We start from the raw sequence: 22,635 nt of genomic DNA on the forward strand, positions 1-22,635 counted from the left end.
TCTCTCTATCCGCGCGAAATCCCGGAGTCACGTGACGGTACAAAGGCAGTACTTAAGCCAGTGGCGCGCTCTTTACACACAAGCTGTTGTGAAGGCGTGTACTCTTGCTAGCTTTACGTGGTTTTTGTGCAAATTCAGTGAGTATTCTGCTTTAGTTTGAGTGATTTATGTTGGCTTTTGATCAGTTAAGTTGTTTAAGGTTTTAAATCGATTTTAAGAAGTGTCAGTGTGTGTTTAAGTGAAACATTTGTACGAGTGTGGCTCGGTTTCATTCAGCGTGTTTGGGCACAGACAGAATCCCGCTCATCTTTTAATATAGGCTTGTGGTTTTTAGACAGTTCATTCGTTATCTGTATAACCTTTAAAGACAATGCCAGATTTGTTAATCCATAATTAGGGTTTTAGTTCACTAAAATACATGGTCATTAACTATTATCACGCTAGCTGTTTCACTAGTAGTCGACTATTAGGCCTGTATGAAGTTTTATATGATCAAATATTTGAAGTTTCAGCTATTCTGTGTCATGTGAAATAATTAATCTCAAATGTCCTGGTAATCTAAAGTGGTCAATTTAATGTGTTACTAAATAAAATGTACGCTTTATCAATATACACTTCACTTAATTTGTATTTATTTTTCATCTTGTTCACTTTTACTTTTTTAATTATGGGTATGTCAACTACATATCACCATGTTTTGTCTCGTTTTAAACTGATGAATTTGTCATGGGATTCCTGTACTGTGTTCTAGGTGAAAACATGAGCTCCATCAGAAGACCCAAACATGCTGAGAATCCCTCCGAAAACATCAAGGTAATGTTATTTGTGAACCTCTCACTTAAGCTCAGTAGACATGAATTTAATTAATTTACTATAAGATGAGTGCCTGATGACTGATCCACTGTTCTGTTAAGTGATTTAATTAGCCTAGTTGATGTTTAAAAAAATCTTGCAACATCGCCATAAGTTAATGTCCCTTTAAGTTGGCATGAAATGGAAGTGGTGGTATTTTCTTCCCTATTGTGATGTTCAATTGAAACAGCTTCTTGAGCAAGAAAATGTAGGGTGGTACTTTACTTTGCCTTTTGAGAATTGATTAGATTTGTTTTTGTTGTTGCTGTGATCTCATGTGAGTGACGGGTTGTCCTGCCCTCAGTAAATGTGTCCTCAGAAAAGATGTCACTGCAAGAGGGAGGAAAAGTTGTTTTGATTAAATTTCAAGGGCATATGAATCTTAAAATATGCATGGGTGAACCAATTATAATATTGTAATTCCTTGACTTCATGGTGATTTTGGATGTGGTTTATTGTGGGCATGTAATGGTGACCTCTAATTATTAATTTGTCTTACTAAAGGTCAGCTCAGTTTTGTAAAAGGGAAAGAATGATGTCAACTTGATCAAGTTAGGACAAACTGAACTGAGACCTTGCTCTGTCTCTAAATTAATAATTGTCAGTGTGTCGAGATCCAGTAACTGAGCATCCGTCTGCCACTGTATTGTTAAAGTGAAAACATTAACCAACTCCAAACTTGCAGTTGATCATAAGGAGACTTCTGTGGCGAGTTCCCACGGTAATTACAGGTTAAAGAATGTTGCAGTAAGATAATAATGCAGCAGTCCAATAGCTGCCCGTGGGAATTGGAGGTGTCTACGGCATGCAGCTGATGTGTGTCCTGCCCCTTTCCCACGCTTGTTAGAACGGCCGATATGTGCTGTTGCTCCGATACCTTGCTTGTTGCCATCTTGTACGGACAGCTTAACAAGTGTAAGAGGAGAAGCATGACTGTTGAGGCAGGTGAATGGAGCCTGTTACTGTGTGCATGGATAGAGTTGCTTAGTTTTCCTTCTCACCAAAATGAGCTTTTATTCTCAGATTCTTGTTTTATTACTGATGACATCTGAGGACCCTGAGATTAAATGTTTTTTTTATTTTCTCAGAAATTCCTTGTAGCACCAACATCAGGATCAGGAAGGAGGATGCTCCAGGTCCTTCAGCCGTCTGCTGTAAATAAGAACCTTGGTCGTATAATTGAGGTATGTGCCATTTTGGACTTTATAGAGTTTTTAACCTCTTTAGTTGGAGCAAAACTGTCCATGTTAAAGCCAATCCCATCCTGTTTAGAATGGCAAATCGGTTCCTAAAAGGAAGATGTGGAGCGCGGAGCAGGTGAAAGGCTCAAAGAGGGTGAAAGCAGAGGTGGCTGTAAAATCCACAAGTCCAGAAAGTGAGAACCTGCCTGAGGGTGTCACGCAAGAGGCCTATGAGCTCATGATCAAAGGTAAATTATCACATGGATGGTTCAGAGATGCTGATTGGATTATTTACATTCTTGCCAAAGCTCTTCCTGTTAATGCTGCCATGCAGAGACGAGTTGCTTAAAGGTGAACTACATAAGATTTGTTAATGCATTCTCTTAACCCAGGTTATTGTTCATTGACTGCTATTAAAGTGGAAATGAAGCTGTCAGTCAACAAGTAAATGGATTTCCACTCTAATCTAATTCTAACAAACTTGATAAATGTAAACATTTAAACATTTTGTAAGGCTGCCATCTTGCAGTACTACAACCTGTGACCTCACTGGGTTTGTCTTGCCTGAGTTAAACGGATACAATGTTAGAGGAACGGTTTAAATACCGTGAAGGACAGATGGTGAAAGATGGAAACTAGAAAGCCACAGGGCATCAGAAGACAAAATGAAGGCAACTATTGCATTGCTCTTGGTTAACTACTTGGTGACCGGTATGAGTATTACTAGCAACGATTATAGCAACCAAGCAGAAAAATCAAAGACCACAATTGAAACCATAGTCTTCGTTAATCCGACCGAGCCAAAATAGTGTCACAAGCCTCTATCATGTTTAATTTGACTAGAGTGGGAGTCCATTTACTAAATGTTAACTTGACTGACTGCTTGCAGTGTAGCATCAATTCTCCAAACTGGGTAAACCGTAAACTGGGTGCTGGTGTGGTGAGACGTACATACTCGGCCAGATTTGCCTCCCATTCATGCATCTTTGGACGCAGAGCCGCATGGAAAGTTACAAAATTTGCCGTGTACACCACGAAGTGAAATGGGTTTGCATTCACTCGACGTGTACTTCCGCCAACGCCGTGATGACATTTTGTCGCATGCACCCAAGCAAATGCGTAAAGTATAAATCGGGCTTCACCAGTGTCGGTGCTTTTGCTTCACTGCCATTCACAAATCCCCTCCTGTGGCCTTATGGGATGTTAAAGTGTACATTGTATGCACCCTTCAGAAGTAGTAGGTCATCTAGGTACTTTTTGCCTTCTCTTAAGTACTGTTAATTCCAACCTGGTATTATCACCTAATATTTTTTTTTTTTTTTTTTTTTTTTTTTTTGCCAACTGTATAGTAAGGAAGTGAGGCTTTTGGATGCAGCCATGGTATTTGTGTTTCTGTCTCTCTCTAGAAACTCCTGGGTCTTCCTACTGGAAGGAGGTGGCAGAAGAGAGGCGGAAAGCCCTATTCAGTGTTCTCCAAGAAAACGAAAAGGTGAGTTAATTGTTGAAAGGTGATTTGCTAATGTTTAGCCACCTTGCTCCATTTATCTTTATAGGGCTGCTGAATCAGTTATTCATGACACTTGTTTAGCGTGACCATAGGTAGCTGTAATTAGTACATTGCCTGGGGAGAGAAAGTCTCTTGACTTAGCCTCCCTGGAAGGTTGTAGTTTTATTAATTGTTTGATAGAAATGTTATGCCTGCGTTCATTTTGTTCCTTAATTTTGTTTGAAAACTAGTTGCATAAAGACATTGAAGCCAAAGATGAACAGATTGCTCAACTGAAGAGTGAGAACGAGGAGTTACAAGAGCTGGCACAGCACGTACAACACATGGCTGACATGATAGAAGTGAGTTCTTCGTTCTGTATGGTGTCTGCCAAGAACCAAGGATTTGGTCACCTTTATGGTGGGACCAAAGAATAAAATTTTTGCTTTAACTTTTTCAGAGATTAACCGGCAAGAGTCCAGACAATCTAGAGGAGCTGCGTGAGATAGCCTTCGATGCTGAAGATGACGACGAGAAGGAATACGATGAGGATCAAGAACATGAAGACGAGAGTGACTTTGAAAGCCAGAACAGTGTTGATCCAGACACAGAACAATCACATGACCGTGATGTGCCGCATAAGGATGATTCCACAACAGAAGAATGCTGAAATCATGCTCTTGAGAAAATTGAACTAAAAAGAACTGTGATGGATCAGTTGTTTGGTCTTAAGTGAATGTTTATCTTTTGCCTTTCAGAACACATGTGCACCTTTTTTAATACTTTTATCTTTGCTGTAAATGAGCCTTTATTTTCAGTAGCTGTAGTTAATGTGCATGTTCACTGCCAGTGTACATATGTAAACTTGAATGCATACGATGGAAATAAACTCATATTTTGTACATGTGCTTTTTTCTCATGAATTTGTCACTTTCTGGTGTAAGTGCAACCATACAGCTCATCTTCCTTGAGCAGAGCATTGTTCTTCAAGCTGTTGGAATCCTATAACCTTGGAGTGCCTTAGGGTAGTTTAAAGGCCAGCTGTCCCAGTCCAGACTTGCCAGTTTTTCCAGACTGGACTGCAGAGTCTTGGTGTGTTTTGAGGTGGAGGATGATTGGGATGTTGAGTAGATGGCAGCTCCAGTGCTGTAGTGGAGTTTTCTGGCTGGAGAAATGGTCCTTGGTAGGTTGTAGAGCCCAAATTCTTGACATCTACTTAATGCCTTTTCAAAAGTTCAGCAGAAAGCTTTTCTACACTTTCCTACTTCTAAGCATGTCTGAAGACTAATCCACACAATGCTGAAGTTCATTTGCTTCAGACACACTTGTCCTTTTAATAGTGTTTTTTGTTTTTTACTGCTTGTTCAAGTTGTGTAATTAAAGTTACACATGTAATGTTTGGTGCACTAGCAGTTCATAAACAACACTGGGTGTGTCTTGAACATTGTAGTCGGATGCTCTGCAGTGGTTGTCATCCTGCCAGGCCTAGTGTGAAAATTAAATGCTTATTTTGGGTGTACCAAACATGGTTTGGAAAATTAATCTCATACTAGATCTTTAATTTCATACAAAAAGTTACATGGCAAAAAGCAACACCCTTCTTGAACATTGTCATTACACAATTGGTACAAACTTAAAATAACTGGACAGAAATTCTAATTCCCAGCATGCTTTACATGGGACTGGATCATCTAAAATGTTGAAATTAAGTGTTTTTGTTATAAGCAACCTGTATTTGGTGAATTCAGGTTGATTGGGATACTTTTTCCCCAAGTCATCTCGATGGCAAAAACTGTCCCAACCACACTGAATTCACCCTATATGTATATTTTTGTTAATCTTGGTGTAAAGCGTACATAATTGTACTGAATTTTCTAATTCGGAGTAATAGATACTTTTGTCTGATCATTTCTTAATCTGTGTTAAAGGTCCCGTTTTTCGTGTTTTTTTGAAGCTTTGTGTTTATAGTGTGCAATATAACATGTGTTGATGTTTCGCGTGTAAAAAAACACAGTATTTTTCACATAATTTACTTATCTGTATACCGCTGTTTCCACTGTCATAAAAACGGGCTGATGACTTCCTTGTTCTATGAAGTCCCTCCTTCAGAAATACGTAACGAGTTCTGATTGTGCCAGCGGTTCCTGTGTTGTGATTCGACAGCAGCTTAGCGGAAAGGTCACGCCTCTTACCATAACGTGGAGATGCACGCGCTCAGTGTTATTGTAAACATGTCTTTAATTTTACCCTATCAATTTGAGCCGGAATCAGACCCGGTGATTGGACTGCGGGATGAAAATAACAGCATTTCGACGACATGGCGACAAACACACTCTACAAACGCAACTCTTGTGTATTCCTGTGGGCGGAGGTTAGTCAAAAAACCGTTTTAGTGACGTCATTAAAGAAGGAAGTAGAGGGATGTAGTCCAAACTGGCCGTTCGATGTAGGCGACTTCTGTTAAATAAAATATCTCGCTTGGCATTGAACTTTGAGCTTTAAAATTTTACAGATTTTATTTATACTCTAACAACAACATTACACACTAACTAAAGTTTGAAACATGGGATCACGAAGAACGGGACCTTCTAAATCAAAACAAATGCTGATTTCATCTTTTCTCTTTTTTGTTGAAAAGCATTAATAAAAAGTTAAACTAAAATACAGTAAACAGCAATACTGTAAAATATTACAATTTAAAATAACCGTTTTATATATTTTAGCAACTTTTTAAAAGTAATTTTAAGCATTACTATGCCAGTCGTCAGTGTCACATGATCATTCAGAAATCATTCTCTGCTGATTTGCAGCTCATGAAACATTTTTTATCAATATTAAAAACAATTGTGCTGCTTAATATTTTTGTGGAAACTGACTTTTTTAAAGGTTCTTTGATGAATGGAAAGTGCAAATGAACAGAATTTATTTGAAATAGACATTTATGTAACAAAGTATTTTCATTTTTGATTAATGTATCCCTCACTGAATTATTCAAAATGGTAGCATATGATTAAAAAAAAAGTCATATCTGATAATTATGCAAAAATAAATTTTATTGCCACTTTCAGCAGAGGAAATACAGTAAACTCAAAAAACAATGAAACAATGAGGGAACATTAGCATTGTGACATCAAGTGAAATCTGCTTTCATTCAAACAGTAGTAGCTAGCTAAAGCTATTGCAACGGCAAGCTGTGCGCTTAAGCCCTCGAAACGTACAGTCGCACGCTCACAAAACCATGACAACAGCTTTCCTATCAAGAAGGACATTAATTTAATGAGGTTTGAACAATAAAATGCAGTTCACTGAGCTTCTGTCTGAGATGAATACAAGGCAATAAAAGTTAATTCAACCTTTTCACTTGAAATCTCTGTGCAAAGAAAGAAATTCTCAAGGAGTGATCACCAATGCCCAGGGTCAAATACTGTAATGGTGGCCATTACTCGCAAAGCAAGAGGAAAACAGCCATTAATTTCTGTGAATACAGAAAACGGGAAAAACAAAAGGATATTTTTTTTAATATCTGTTATAGATAATTCCGATAAATAGAAACCACAAAACTGCCTTAAATATATTGACTACTGTATCATTATGGCTTTAGGAGATTGTGCAGTAGATGCCAAATAACATGTTAAGAAAAAGTCTTACCGAAACATTTCAGTTGTGCTTTTGAGGCATAACTTACAGTAACCTTTCCATACTCGGTACATTCCTCGAAATGTGCTCTTTTGATGGATTTAATTAAGCCCCTACTTTCATACAATTCTCAATGTCATAGAAAAATGTGTAAAAATAAGTAGGGTGATCTACAAAACTGTGTTTTAATTGCCATAAGCGTAAATTCACATTTAAGAGACCAACGCTGGGTGTGATAACGTCACAAAGCGAGGCAAGCGTTCGGTTAGCGAAGAGCGTTTTTTCAGGTCATGTGCATAATAAGCATACTGAAAAGACGTTCAGGAAATGTTTCCTTGAGCACAAATACTGTATATAACTCAGTGAATAAACTGTTAAAAGATGGTGCTGATCAATAAAACATCTTTCTATATGTAAAATGCCAACTATATATAAAAAAATTTATTCATAGTGTATAGCCCCTCAATAATACCAAATCCTGACTGTACCTAATCATTTTGTGAACAGATGTTTAGTACAATGTTAATGCAATCTGTTCTCGGTATTTTTATTTTTTTTAAAGAGGGTAAAATCTTACCATTTATAGTGAAGAGAAATTAAAAAATAAATACAATGATATTACAGTCACATGACTCAGTAGTACAGTAACAATAGGCACAGAAGCAAGTTCGGATCACAGAGCAAATAAACTTCCAGTTTTCATTTATGCATAAACCAAAATTCACAGTAATGCATCACGTTTCTCTGACTGAATAAAAGTGCATTTTCAGATACTCCGATGGGCTCCAAACAGCCCTTGTTGCAAGATCCCATGTGCCCAGACATTAGTACCACGTTAATGCAATTGTTCACTACAGGCTCCGTCCAAAGAAATATTTACTCCTGACCAGTGAAGGCAAGCGAGCGATCTGTAAATCAGCAGGCCATCGTCCACGCCTGTTTTTTTAGTAGTCCATATGCCCGGCTGGGTTGGAACAACCTTTCCCAGCAGTTACAGAAATTTCACTTTATCCAGATCAAAAAAAAAAAAACTCAAACTTGAGCATATTTGTAATCCCTGAAACGGAACGGCACGTACAGAGATAAAAAATTCCCAGGGCAAAATTAAAATAAGATTCGCTGTGCTATTTACACGCCTCTGACAGTGCAAATAACTAACTGCCAATAATAAATACTCTTATCGTTCATTCAGCAACAATGACTCATGACCACTGCGACACGAGTAGTATGAATGAAAACATCCTGTAGAAAAGGAGACCTTGTGATGAAGATCTCAAGACATGGGCCTGAATCGAAGGGGAAGCCTCACTGTTCTACTTGCAAGCAGGTCGTGAGTATTTCCCGTCAGGCGTGTGCAGGGTCACGAGGATGATAACGAGATGATTTTTCTAAAATGAAGTGGTAACGGCATTACCACGGCGAGTCCCCAGCCTCACAATCTCCCTCGGCACTGTGTCCAACTGCTCGTATGCCAGACGCCCATCTTCACCTGAGAACAGAAACACACAAAAACAAGCTCTGTAAGACAAAAGAAGGCTGGAGTTGTTGTTTATAAGCATTGAGACCATGTACAGTGGCATGGAAAAGTATGTGAACCCCTTGCAGAATCTGTGAAAATTAGAATTATTTTAATAAAATAAGAGGGATAATAAAAAATTCATGTTATTTTTTGTTTAGTACTGTCCTGAGTAAAATATTTTACATAAAAGATGTTTGCATTTAGACAAAACAATAGCTGAATTTATTAAAATAACCCCATTCATGAGTATGTGAACCATTGATTCTCAATACTGTGTGTGGTTACCTGATGATCTACGACTGTTTTTATGTTTTGTGATGGTTGTTCATGAGACTCTTGTTTGTCCTGAGCAGTTAAACTGAGCTCTGTTCTTCAGAAAAATCCTCCAGCTCCTGCAGATTCATCAGTTTTCAAGCATTTTTGCATATTTGAACCCTTTCCAGCAGTGACTGAATGATTTTGAGATCTGTGTTTTCATACTGAGGGACTCAAACACAACTATTAAAAAAGGTTCAAACATTCACTGATGCTCCAGAAGGAAACACGATGCATTAAGAGTCGGGGTGTGAAAACTTTTGAACAGGATGAAGATGTCACAATTTTTCTTATTTTGTTTAAATATCATTGTTTTTCATTTAGTACTGCCCTTCGGAACCAACAGAAGATACTTGCATGTTTGCCGGCAGAAAAATTAAGTACAATTTACCTTGATATTTGAATTCAAAAGTTTTCACCCCTCGGCTCTTAATGCATCGTGTTTCCTTCTGGAGCATCAGTGAATGTTTGAACCTTTTTTAACAGTTGAGTTTGAGTCCCTCAGTTGTCCTCAGTGTGAAAAGATGAATCTCAAAATCATACAGTCACTGCTGGAAAGGGTTCAAATATGCAAAAATGCTTGAAAACTGATGAATCTGTAGGATACAGAAGATTTTTCTGAAGAACAGAGCTCAGTTTAACTACTCAGGACAAACAAGAGTCTCATGAACATGGATCGTGGATCATCAGGTAACCACACACATTATTGAGAATCAATGGTTCACATACTTATGAATGGGGTTATTTTAATAAATTCAGCTATGTTTTGTCTTGTGAAATAAATGCAAACATCTTTTATGTAAAATATCTTACTCAGGACAGTACTAAACAAAAAATAACATGCATTTTTTTATTATCCCTCTTATTTTTTTATAATAATTCTCATTTTCACAGATTCTGCAAGGGGTTCACATACTTTTCCATGCCACTGTATGTGCTATAGAGTATCTGCAATGACTTAAGACTTTAAGACTTTTAAAGGGATTAGTTCACCCAAAAAATGAAAATTCTATCATCTCACCCTGAAGTTTTTCCAAACCTGTATGAATTTCTTTGTTCTGCTGAACACAAAAGAAGATATTTAGAAGAATGTCAGTTTGACTACCATAGTATTGATTTTTCCTACTATAGTAGTAAATGGGGGGGGGATCTGTTTGGTTACTGACATTCTTCCAAATATCTTCTTTTGTGTTCAGCAGAACAAAGAAATTCATACAGGCTTGGAAAAACGTCAGGGTGAGTAAATGATGACAGAACTTTCATTTTTGGGTGAACTGTCCCTTTAAGGGAGATAAATTATACACTTGTAAAACCATCTACAACATATTACAATTTAAACACCATCACCATTCATCAGATCATGAGCAATCATTTGACATAAATATGCTAAATTAATTGATCGCGAACTGCTCTCAAACCACAAGCCAGTAGAACAGCACTACACTTTGATTTGAACATGCAGTGCACATATTTATTAAATTAAATCATTTTATTTTGAAGTTTAAGGATCAACAGGGACTCTGGTGCTAGCATATTCCCAAAAGTTGATCGCACAAAAATTTTTTTCTAGGAAAACAGACCAAAAATCCACATATACATATTTTTGTCTAATAAAATGGTGTCTAGAATGGGTCAGATTTACACTAATTTGCAGAAAGAGCAAAAACAAGAAGTATCATTGAATTGACTAATTGTGCAGCTGGTGTGTCATTTGTATGACTGGATGTTTTACCAAAAGTGAGGAGGGTTTCTATGGCAATCTGGCGGAGATCTTCGTCTGCTGAGTCACACAGTAACACCACGGCGTCAATGCTCTCCACAGCCTGAAAATAACCCGAGACGGACAGAGAGGCTTTAAGTCAGTCTTGTAACCAACCACAGACATGATTTGCGATTCAATCAAACATTCAAACTGACCTGCAGGCAGCTCAGAGCGGCACATGCAGCTCTTGGTGTGTGTAACCCTACTTCTGATAAGGCTTGTGTGTAACAATCAACCGCCTGTTGAAGACAAACACACACAGACAAGATGAACTACTCGATCACCTCCTGATGTCCTCAAACAGCTGTACATTCATTTTGTGCTGCCACAGTACCATGATTACTCAAATTTGTACATTTCATTTATGAATATTTATCATCTTATCATATTGATCTTATCAAGGATCATGTGACACTGAAGACTGGAGTAATGATGCTGAAAATTCAGCTTTGTCATCACAGGAATAAATTACATTTTAAAATATATTCAAATAGAAAACAGTTATTTTAAGTTATTTTTTTAATAATACTTAATATTACTGTTATTACTGTATTTTTGATTATATAAATGCAGTCTTGCTAGACATAAGAGACATTTCAAAAGCAAAAATCTTACAGACCCAAAACTTTTGAATGTTAGTTTATGTTGATATACACCTGGCTATAGACCGAACCATTAAAGGATTAGTTCACTTTCAAATAAAATTTTCCTGACAATTTACTCACCCCCATGTCATCCAAGATGTCCATGTCTTTCTTTCTTCAGTCAAAAGAAATTAAGGTTTTTGATGAAAACATTCCAGGATTTTTCTTCTTATAGTGGACTTCAATGGCCTCCAAACGGTTGAAGGTCAAAAGTTTCAGTGCAAAAAAATGTAAATGTATATGCTTTATATAAACAAATGATCGCCTTCCAAGTGCTTCCGCCAAAACCACACTTTCGTATTCTTCAAAAAGTTTACGCTGTATGTCCTATGCCTTCCCTATTCTACTTGCGGAAAAAATGGAACTGCCGCTACGTTTGTTCCGTAAGAAGCTGCACTGAAACTATAATTTTGACCTTCAACCATTTGGAGGCCATTGAAGTCCACTATAAGGAGAAAAATCCTGGAATGTTTTCATCAAAAACCTTAATTTCTTTTCGACTGAAGAAAGAAAGACATGAACATCTTGGATGACATGGGGGTGAGTGAATTATCAGGAATTTTATTTGAAAGTGAACTAATCCTTTAATCAATTACATCAATAGCCAAACAAGGTAAACGACTGACCTTTGACCTGAAGGGCTTGTGTGAGGCAGCAGAGGAGAGGAAGGCTGTTGCGGCCTTCATCACATCAGGGTCATCAGAGGCCAGCAGCCTTGCCACGGCCCACAGGGTTTGAGTGCGCGGCTGAAGACACATGACAGACACTTCCTGTAGTTCCTTCATAGAACGTTCTGTGTCCCCACAGCTCAGGGCTTCTTCAAGCATGACTGGTTAGGACACAAAAGTGAAAGATTACACTATGCTAAAATTGTGCTAATAATCTATTAAAGCTATTCAAAAAAGTACTATTCTTACCCTCTTTGGCTAAATCCAGCAGGTGTCGCTCCATGTCCGTGACATCGTGTTCAACAGAGTAGTGGTGGAACTGAAACACGGTGAGGACATCCTGTGCCAGAGAGGACGGTGACGGACATGAAGATGAGGCCAGCTCGTTCCTGTCCACCATTTCATTCACCACCATCCTGATCACTGGAACACAGGCAGATGAACGCTGATGTTACATTCATAATAATTCAGCTGATGTCTCCTTCTGCAGATTATTATTGTGCCGTTACTGTCTCTACCTGAGTCAGGAGAGTGAGGTAGAATCTGTTGCAGTGGCAAGGCAAAGCTGAGATGCATGTGCTTTAACACTCGGTCCAGTGTAGTATGGAACAGACCACCACTGCATTCGGACCACAGAGACATCAGTGTCGGCCGCTCCACCAGCCCAGGCAGCACTGTTTAGGAAACAAAGAGAGGGGAGTGAGTTAACAGCAAGGTTCAAACTCAGCTTTTCGCCACACCTGCCAATGATGGTTGAATTTTTTAAAAAAACATAACTATTTCTTAGGTGCCATGACTTTCTGAATTATTTTTTATTATACACACACACAGATTTTTTTATTTTTTATTTAATTTATAAAAGAAAAAAAAAAAAAAAACGGGGGTGGTTGCAGTGATGCCATATAACAACCATTCCTTAAAGGGTTAGTTCACCCAAAAATGAAAATTCTGTCATTAATTACTTACCCTCATTTTGTTCCAAACCTGTAAGACCTTTGTTCATCTTTGGAACACAAATTAAGATATTTTTTGATGAAATCCAAGAGCTTTCTGTTCCCCCATAGACAGCAACACAATTACCACTTTAAAGGTGCCGTAGAACATCTTTTTAAAAGATGTAATATAAGTCTAAGGTGTCCCCTGAATGTGTCTGTGAAGTTTCAGCTGAAAATACCCCATAGATTTTTAATTCATTTTTTTAACTGCCTATTTTGGGGCATCATTAAATATGAGCCGATTTAGGCTGCGGCCCCTTTAAATGCTCACGCTCCCCGGCCACGGAGCTCGCGCTTGCCTTTAACAGCATAAACAAAGTCCACACAGCAAATATAACCCTCAAAATGGATCTTTACAAAGTGTTCATCATGCTGCATGTCTAATCGCATAAGTATGGTATTTATTTGGATGTTTACATTTGATTCTGAATGAGTTTGATGGTGCTCCGTGGCTAAAGCTAACATTACACACTGTTGGAGAGATTTATAAAGAATGAAGTTGTGTTTAAGTATTATACAGACTGCAAGTGTTTAAAAAATGAAAATAGCGACGACTCTTGTCTCCGTGAATACAGTAAGAAACGATGGTAACTTGAACCACATTTAACAGTACATTAGCAACATGCTAACGAAACATTTAGAAAGACAATTTACAAATATCACTAAAAATATCATGATATCATGGATCATGTCAGTTATTATTGCTCCATCTGCCATTTTTCGCTGTTGTCCTTGCTTGCTTACCTAGTCTGATGATTCAGCTGTGCACATCCAGACGTCCTGCCCTTGTCTAATGTTTGAACATGAGCTGGCATATGCAAATATTGGGGGCGTACACCCCGACTGTTACGTAACAATGTTGTTATGTTGAGATTCGCCTGTTCGTCGGAGGTCTTTTAAACAAATGAGATTTACATAAGGAGGAGGAAACAATGGTGTTTGAGACTCACTGTATGTCATTTCCATGTACTGAACTCTTGTTATTTAACTATGCCAAGATAAATTCAATTTTTAATTCTAGGGCACCTTTAAGGCCCAGAAAGGTAGTAAAGACATCATTAAAATAATACATGTGACTACAGTGTCATGTGAGCACCACAACGCATGCGACTTAGCCAACGTTCTGACGTAGAACCTGGAAGCGCTGCACTGTGTTTACAACATGAAAAGCATCAGAGACTGACACAGAAGAGAAGAAATTACTGAATAAAGTTATTTTTGTTTTTGCTCACAAAAAGTATTCTCGTCGCTTCATAAAATTAAGTAGTCATATGGACTATTTTAACGTCTTTACTACTTTTCTGGGCCTTGAAAGTGGTAATTGTGTTGCTTTCTATGGGGGATCGGAAAGCTCTCGGATTTCATCAAAAATGTCTTAATTTGTGTTCCGAAGATGAACGAAGGTCTTACGGGTGTGGAACGACATGAAGGTGAATAATTAATGACAGAAATTTCATTTTTGGGTGAACTAACTTTTTAAAGAAACTTTATTTTTAAGAGTGTATGAGAAGTCAAAATGGACAATGCTGTTGAAAGATAAAATAAAATTTTCCCACAAGGAACGAACACTTTACATAAAAAAACATTTAAGATATATTCACCATCCGACACTGAAGTGCAGCTGCCCGGTCTGTCAAAGTTTTTCTCACTGAGCTCTTCCAACAGGAGAGTTTGAGTTGCTAGTTTGTGCAGGTATGTCTTGTGCTGCGAATGGTTTCCTCCTGAGGTCAACAACTACATCCCATACATAGAGAAACAGCACTTTAGATCAACAAAACACCTTGATATGCTTTAATCTGTTCTGTTTGGGTGCTGTTGCGTGACTATGTTTGGTATAACAGTCAAAGAAAATCACACTATTGTACTGAGTCTGAGAAGGAGGAAAGAAAGTTGGAAACACAGAATCACCTGAATGAGATGACTGCAGTATTGTAGATGAATAACGATGGCCACGTCTAGGTTCTCATTTCCCGTGGTGAGAGGCAACGGGCTGCCGGCCACACTGTTCCCTACACCAGTGTCCTCTGTGAGGGCTTCACTCAGATGTCCTCTTGCTTCTGGATGTTGGCTTAACCTGTTGGACGTGTAAGACATACTGTCACCACAAGGCGGCGCTGCATAATCACAACTACTGAGGCCATGTAGTCAAGTTACCGAGAGAAACCAGGTCACCAAAGGGTGTGATGTCCAACTCACCCGATTCTCTCTGACTCCATGTCAATGAAGACAGAGCGTGAGAGGGTGCCCGCATCATCTCCTGTGTCATCGTCATCGAAGTCAGAGGTGTTGAGAAAGTCGAAGCTTTCCAGAGCGCTCTCCACAGTCAAACTGAGGCTTGATGAGCGGCTCCTATGGGCAGGTACCCGGCACTGAGGAGAGACAACGACCTTCACAGACTGTACATTCAGAACCTGCATTTAATTGTAAGCTTCCCTTTGTTTTTGTTTTTTTTTTGTTTGTTTTTTTACCAAGGTTATATTACATTGATCAAAAGATACACTAAAGACATTATAATGTTAAAGGATACATAATATATCTGTTAGTTATACCAATATTGTATATCTAATTGTTCATGCTTATTTTCTCTATTTTTACATTTAGATTATCTATCATCAAACACTCAAAGTTAATCTTTAAAAGCAAATAATTGAATAACACTGTTAAATGTAATCTTTAGCAAATCTGAATATTAATTTTCATACTACACACTATAATTATCACTTTTTCTACATTTAGTTTTTAGTGTTTTTTATATTTAGACAAAATCGAATTACATTATCAGCCATAGCATAAAATATTCAATATCAGACTTTTCAATATCAGCCAGATTTTTATTATAGGTGGATCCCTAATAATAGCTTAACTACCATTTTTATTTCATATAAACACTGAATGCATCAAATTATGCAATGGCAGCTTTTTATTAAGCAAATTATATCCATTCAGTCGTTATCCTTTAGATGCAGACTTACAAATCAGTTTTTTTTTTTTTTGTTTTTAACGAAAAAATTATTTCTACAACACTTTACTTCAAGATGAACCATGAACCATCTATACAATCCAACAATCTGATGACAATCTGAACATCCTTTTTAAACCAGGGTCAGAAATGACCCCCTGGAATTGATTTCCAGGGGCACATTTTATAATGACCTTATTAAATGTAGCCGTGTTGTCTTTCATGACAAACACTTATATTTAAACAATTCATTCAATCAATAATACTAGACTCTTGACAATAAAATTTTGTCAACATCAAAAGGTGGAACAGAAACTACATATGAATAAGTTTATTGCTTTTTACACATTAGAAAATCAAGACTTCACATTGCTTATTTTAGAATTAAAAACAAAACGGTTATTCAAATTGGGATTGAATTACATTCAGAAAGCTATCAAAAAACATTTCCCATCACTGAAGCAGTTCATGACTTCAAATTAATAGATGAGTTCTGCACTCTTGCAAAAACTCCTGTTATAATCACTGAAGCTGGCTACACTGCATAATAAATCTAGTTTACATTGTCTCTGCACTTTGTCATTTACAAAGAGAGATTTAGTCAGTGAGAGTGCACACTGAACAAAGCTTCAGAGGATTTCTTCATCACTGGTTACTAATCTAAATGGCTCTGATTGGCCATGAGTGAAAAGAAATCCTTGATGCAACATGAGCATATCCAAATGATCCAAATAATTCAGAAATCTGTACTATCATTCATTTTCACATCTCACTTTAATTGTGACAGTCGAAATGAATTTAGTTCAGTTGTAAAAGGGCATCTTTTGCCCCCTTATCTTGAATTTTGGTGGCACTCTTGCTCCAAGCCTTTGTTAATTTCTGACCCTGTTTCAAACCGACTGTGGTTCCTGAGTTCAGAAGATGGCTTTCTTGCTAATAAAATGTATCAAACTTCATGATCAATCAAACTTGAGTCTGCACCAAAACATCTAAAGTGGGTTTCGAAGACCACAAACGGAGAACTCATTCACCTTGAGCAGGTCTTCAAGTCTCATGACCTCCTGCTCCAAGTCCTGCAGCTCCCCGCAGCGCTGGCCTAAGCTCTCCAGCCGCAGGAGCAGAGACTGAATGGCCTCTTCCAGGCTGCTCTCCAGGAAAGTCCTGCTGCCCTCTCCAGACCAGCTCAGAGAGCTGGCCTCTGGCAGCATGTCAGAGGAGGTGAGCCTCCTCACCAGCTGCCTGGTCAAACTGCCTTCCTCCCCATCCAGCTCCACTGGCTTCAGCTCCAGGGCTTCATCAGGTATGTTGGACTCCAGGAACACCACATCCTCTGGTCCCACTGCAGACAGCTGACTCTCAGAGCACAGCGAGAGGGCAGCGGAGCCTGTGCCGGGCCCCTGGCTCTCAACCTGGTCCCACTCCAGGTCTGGATCGCTGGCGCTGACACTGCCGCAGTCTTCCTCAACGCACTCCTCCTCAACTGGCCTGTCCTCCTCAGGGACGGGAGCTGGTTCAGAGGGAGGGTCCGTCTCAGGGGGTGTGACGGTGATCTCGGGGTTTGACTGGATGGGGGCAGAGCTTGAGGTTGACACGTCAGAAAAGTTGAAGGACAGACGCTTGCATTCGGCCACACCACAACCTCCATTCTCAAAGACGTCGTCTGGTAAAGTGGACTGTGTGATGGAAAGAGAAAGAAAATATGGTAAATATGGCTTGCTTATGCCATTTAGTCTTTTTAGTACTATCTATGTAGTTTTAGTGATCTAAAGATGCGAACAATAATTCTGGTCTATAAGTTCCAACACACTAAAGAGCAGTAGAAGAATTAAAGACCCCTATGAAATGTTTTAACACAGGAATTCCCAAATGTTTTTGTAGGTTTGGCGAAAGCAAATTGTCTTTCCTGTGTTAACACTAATCCAACAGAAACAAGAAGTTGGGTGGGACATTCTAAATTAAATAGCCAACCAAACCATGATTAGCCACTTGCTACTGCTAGTCAGAGGCTAGTGTCAAACAGCATGAAGACCGCCCCCAGTTTGTTTGTTTGTTGACCATCTGATACATACTTCACACAAAACTGGAATGCAACTGTAAATACTGCAATTACCTATGTTTAAAATGTACTAAGTTGATATTTTGTGTACTTGTGATTTGTCAAATATTACATGTTTGCGTGGCTTAAACATATAAATTCACATGCCAATCCTGATTCGATACGGTGATTCATTATGCTCCGAAGCTTCCTGAAGAAGTGTTTTGAAATCGGCCATCACTATATAAGTCATTATTTATTAATTTTTTTTGGCGCTCCAAAAATATTCTCGTCGCTTTATAATGTTAATATTGAACCACTGTACTCACATGAACTGATTTAAATATGTTTTTAGTACCTTTATGGATCTTGAGAGAGGTGTCATTGCTCCCTATGGAGGCCTCACGGAGCCACCGGATTTCAACTAAAATATCTTAATTTGTGTTCCGAAGATTAACAAAGGTTTTACGGGTGTGGAACGGCATGAGGGTGAGTAATAAATTACAGATTTTTCATTTTTGGGTGAACTAACCCTTTAACTATAGCTGCGTTTCCACCGCAGGAACTTTCCCCAGGAACTAGGGATTTAGGGGTGGTACTCAGTGTGTTTCGCCGGCAGGAACCAGGGTCTAACTGAAGTTCCGGGTAAAAACTTCCCCCTCAGAAAGTACCTGCTCACGAGGTAGTACTTTGTCAAAGTTCAGGAACTTTCAGGGGGTGGTAATTCAGTGCTGAACATGCTGATTGGTTGAGTTCACGCAGCATTTTGATTGGTTGACTACGAGTTCAGAGAGTGTGAGGAGACGGGGTGGTGGAGGGATTCTGGAAACTGTCGAGGATCCTTGGGTGAGTTTTGACTGTGATTATATACAGGCCTGAACTCATGCCGATTGGGTAGATACGTTGATTACAGATTGTTGACAGCTGGTTGAGATGACGTAATCATTAAGATGACGTAATGATTGGGTAGCTTATTTGACTTGTTCCTCCTGAACTACGTTAATAAAACAATTTAATTTCAACCACCATTTTTAAAAGTATGTTGCGGTGTGTGCAGTGAGAGTTGTTTGCTATTCAAAGTTACAACTGATGGACTGACGATGAGATTCAGGCTCTATTAAGCTTATATGCGGAGGACAAAATCCAGCAGGAACTGGGAAGTCATGAGCAGGTCTACGTCACCGGACTAATCTTCACGGTACCGTAGACTGCGATGGAAACGTAGACAGACAGGGGGGGGGGGGGGGGGGGGAGTTCCTGGGACAAATTGTTCCAGGTAAATTTGATGGAAACAGGGCTTATTTTAGTTTAAGTGGGTGATTCATGGTCAGACTGTAATTTAATTGAACAAAAGTTCTGTATGACCCTGTGGATAAGATTTGACAATATTTTAGGTCCATCTTCCTGGAAGTTAGAGATTTAAAATATTAATGCATCTGCTAAATGTTTGTTTTGTGAAATGTGCATACAATAGGCCTCAAAGCTAACAGACATGAACTAAAAGCCACAATTTTGTTTTCTTGGGGTCTTTGAACAGTAATGTTATAGTGTACACAGTAAAGTGTATATGTGAATGTGAGTGTGAAGAAACGCGTGTATGAGAAATGTGAAGTTAAAGCAGAAAATGCAAGCAAAGAAAAGAGACACACGCAGAAGTTCACTCAGAACGGCAGGGCACACAGTGACCTGACTCACGTAGACTTCCAGACTGGACCTTGAGCGAGGTCTCAGTGCGGTCAGATCGCCAAAAGAGCGACTGCGTCTGAGTTTCTCTAAGAGCGTCTCTCTGAGCGTGTGCAAGAACGAAAGACGCTGACCCTCCCACCGCCGGGGCTGCCACTTCTTTGCCATCGACATACAAGTACAGACAAAACAGCGATGCACACGGTGCCACAGGGTAGATACAATTCATTAAACACAACATCGCAGACTACACAAGAAGAACATTCACATACAAGCTGCAAGTGCTATCATATTTAATAATACACACAAAATAATAAAAACTGAACCCAGAACAGCTAGACTGGACTCAGTAGCGTTAATATTTAGGTTAGTACTGGGGTGTTAAGGTGAGAAAGTTGACAGTGTGATCTAACACCTGATTTCAAAACCTCAATATCCTGTATGAAATGTGCACCCTTGTGAAAAAGAAGTGCACTTAATTGTATTGAATGTGCAGTAGTAGTTTACTTCAAATCTCAAAAGTATTTTTAAAACTGTACTTGCAAATAATATAACATCAATTAAATAAAAGGCCACTTAAGTCTAAAGGGAGTGCACTTTCATGACTGTTTCTTAAAAAAAAAAAAAAATGCTTGTCAGTACGTTTTACAGTACATTAACCATATTTCAAAGACAATAGAAGTAATTATGAAATTACATATAAAGATGTACTTAAATCCTACTTAAGTGGGTCTTAAGTTCAGCTAAATTTAACATTTTAATACATTTAATAATATAATACATTTTTATTTAATTGTAAATAACATGCAATTAAATGTCCAAAAACATAACATTCATTTCACACCTTAGTATATTCTTTTAAAGTATATCATTTCTTTTTAAAGGTATGCTGAAGTGGACTTGTTTTTCATGGTGATAGAAGCAGACTCTAAAAAGAACCGAGAAGAGTTTCGCAACTGCACTCACAAAGAAGGACGTGTCCTGGAAAGTGGGCGTCTCGGGTGTGCCTTGGCTGTACACTGAAACTCGTCTCTGAAGGGCGGTGGTTTTACTCACATTTCCTGAGGACAGGGTCAGATCCTCTACATCAAACGGACTGTAAAAACAAGGCAGATATACGTTCATGTACAACAATCCAATATCACACAAAAGTAGTAAAAGAAAAGGAAACACCAAAATGACAGAAGCATATATATATAAGTCCCATTAATGGTTAGACAGAATTAATTCAGTGGCACTTCCATGATTGTCCTGAAGAAGGCAGTGTGCATCAACACTTTCATCTACTGCGGCTAAATGGACTGAAACACCACACTTCTTATCTTGTTTTATTAGATAACGTCACTTACAACCAGGCAACCTCCAGGTTAAGTTTAATGGTTCCCAGGTCGTTGACGTCAACAGCTACCACCTGAGGCATAGCGGTGAACAGGTCCTTGGTTTCACAGATCACGCTACCCACTAAGATGTGAGTGGCCAACCCCTTTAACTCTGTCACCTAGTAGAAAAAAGGTCATGCATTGAGAAATGTCAGCAATGTTTAATTCTAGAAAAACTCACAGCTTTCTTCATAGGAATACATTTTGTTGCAATCAAGGATGTAACCATATATTCAAGACTGAATATTTCAAGACTGATATGTTCTCTTGAAATGTCAATGTTGGTTACAGCCTAGTTTGTCAATAGCCTCTTTCACACATACAGTCCTTACTGGTCAATTGGCAGTAAATTACCGTTAAGGGATCACGTGTGAATGGGACCTTTTCAAAAATACCAGTAAATCGGTATGAGAAGTTGTAACATTACCAGTAAATTACTGGTATGATGCTGTGTGTGAAAAAAGAATGAAGATTACCGGCATGAGCATGTATGAGGTCTTAACGTGCTGACGTAAGTAGTCTACTTTGGGACAATCATTAAGTTTGTATGCACATGACGTGATTACTCTGCTGCTTTTTAATAGTATTTTTATGCAAATATGTGCTAGATGGACATATTTGACCGTTGCACCACGTCGCACAGATTTTCAGCCTGTCGCGCTCGAGACCCTGCCTTCTTTTCCATTCATGCAGTTGGATACTATTATGTGCGTCTTGTGTTTTTAAGAGCAAAAACGTGTCCTGTGTGATCCTCCCCTTATACATGTCACACAGAAGTAAAAAAAAATGTCAAATTGAACAGATAGTGAAACTACAGTGTGAATGAAGACAACAGAGCAGCATTTAAAGATCATTTCCAGTGACTGATATAACAGAATTTACCAGTATTTTGGTGCTGATGTGGGAATGGTCTTTTAATGGTAAAAAGCCAGGCGTTGCTTATGTGAATGGCATATTTGTGTATTTACCGGTAAAGTAATTCTGGTAATTTTATGGTAATATACTGGGATTACTGTGTGAAAGAGGTGATTGTCAAAATGAGCCACATTGGGACTCTTTCATGGAAGACCGTATGGACTGCAGCCCACCTTGATGTTGATGAGGTCTGTAATGAGGGGCATGAAGACTATCTCCTCTCCATCCCAACTCTGCTTGGAGTTTGCTTCAATCTTCCCCTTCAGTTTCCACCTCTGTCGGCCGTATCTCATGAAAATCTGACAGAAAGAGAAAGAGAGAGGCAAAAATAAATGAAAAATGGCAGCAGTAGGAAAAAAAGCTACCAACACACGTTCACTTGATAGTTAATAGAGCAATAAAGCAAAGGGAGTTTTCAGTATTTAGTTTTATACAGCCTTAAAAAAAAATCTAATTGGGTTTAGTGGGTGTACTTGTGGATCAGAAGAGAAAACGTTGCTAGGAGAGCCGTGATTAAAAATGAACTGGATGTACTTGGCAGAACAGCAGGCAATTACTACAAGCGTTTAGTAATTTGATAGAAGACAGATGCATCTGGCTTTATTA

At 38.6% G+C, this 22,635-nt stretch overlaps 2 protein-coding genes across 6 annotated transcripts in view; one reads left to right on the forward strand and one right to left on the reverse strand.

Moving 5' to 3' along the window:
* Nucleotides 1-7: 7 nt before the first annotated feature.
* gmnn (geminin DNA replication inhibitor) lies at nt 8-4,423 on the forward strand. Its single transcript, XM_048201315.1, has 7 exons — nt 8-137; nt 752-813; nt 1,941-2,036; nt 2,125-2,281; nt 3,440-3,522; nt 3,771-3,881; nt 3,980-4,423. Exons 2-7 carry the CDS (start codon nt 760-762, stop codon nt 4,187-4,189), a joined length of 711 nt encoding a protein of 236 aa, XP_048057272.1. The 5' UTR covers nt 8-137; nt 752-759; the 3' UTR covers nt 4,190-4,423.
* A 2,131-nt stretch (nt 4,424-6,554) lies between these two features.
* Nucleotides 6,555-22,635, reverse strand: part of ripor2 (RHO family interacting cell polarization regulator 2) — an 81,544-nt gene continuing 65,463 nt past the window's right edge. For 4 of the 5 annotated variants that reach the window (XM_048201319.1, XM_048201321.1, XM_048201318.1 and 1 more), the window contains exons 10-23: nt 22,203-22,328; nt 21,085-21,233; nt 20,702-20,831; nt 19,748-19,894; nt 17,049-17,690; nt 15,255-15,427; nt 14,967-15,132; nt 14,660-14,792; nt 12,582-12,737; nt 12,313-12,486; nt 12,022-12,224; nt 10,907-10,990; nt 10,722-10,812; nt 6,555-8,644 (exon numbers count right to left, since the gene is read on the reverse strand). In XM_048201319.1, the coding sequence (XP_048057276.1) occupies nt 8,544-8,644; nt 10,722-10,812; nt 10,907-10,990; nt 12,022-12,224; nt 12,313-12,486; nt 12,582-12,737; nt 14,660-14,792; nt 14,967-15,132; nt 15,255-15,427; nt 17,049-17,690; nt 19,748-19,894; nt 20,702-20,831; nt 21,085-21,233; nt 22,203-22,328 (2,475 nt within the window). In that variant the 3' untranslated portion in view covers nt 6,555-8,543. The remainder of the gene's footprint in view (nt 8,645-10,721; nt 10,813-10,906; nt 10,991-12,021; nt 12,225-12,312; nt 12,487-12,581; nt 12,738-14,659; nt 14,793-14,966; nt 15,133-15,254; nt 15,428-17,048; nt 17,691-19,747; nt 19,895-20,701; nt 20,832-21,084; nt 21,234-22,202; nt 22,329-22,635) is intronic. The other variant, XM_048201322.1, reaches the window with a different exon arrangement.

This window comes from Megalobrama amblycephala, linkage group LG9 (assembly GCF_018812025.1).
Source record: "Megalobrama amblycephala isolate DHTTF-2021 linkage group LG9, ASM1881202v1, whole genome shotgun sequence".
NCBI classification, from domain to species: domain Eukaryota; kingdom Metazoa; phylum Chordata; class Actinopteri; order Cypriniformes; family Xenocyprididae; genus Megalobrama; species Megalobrama amblycephala.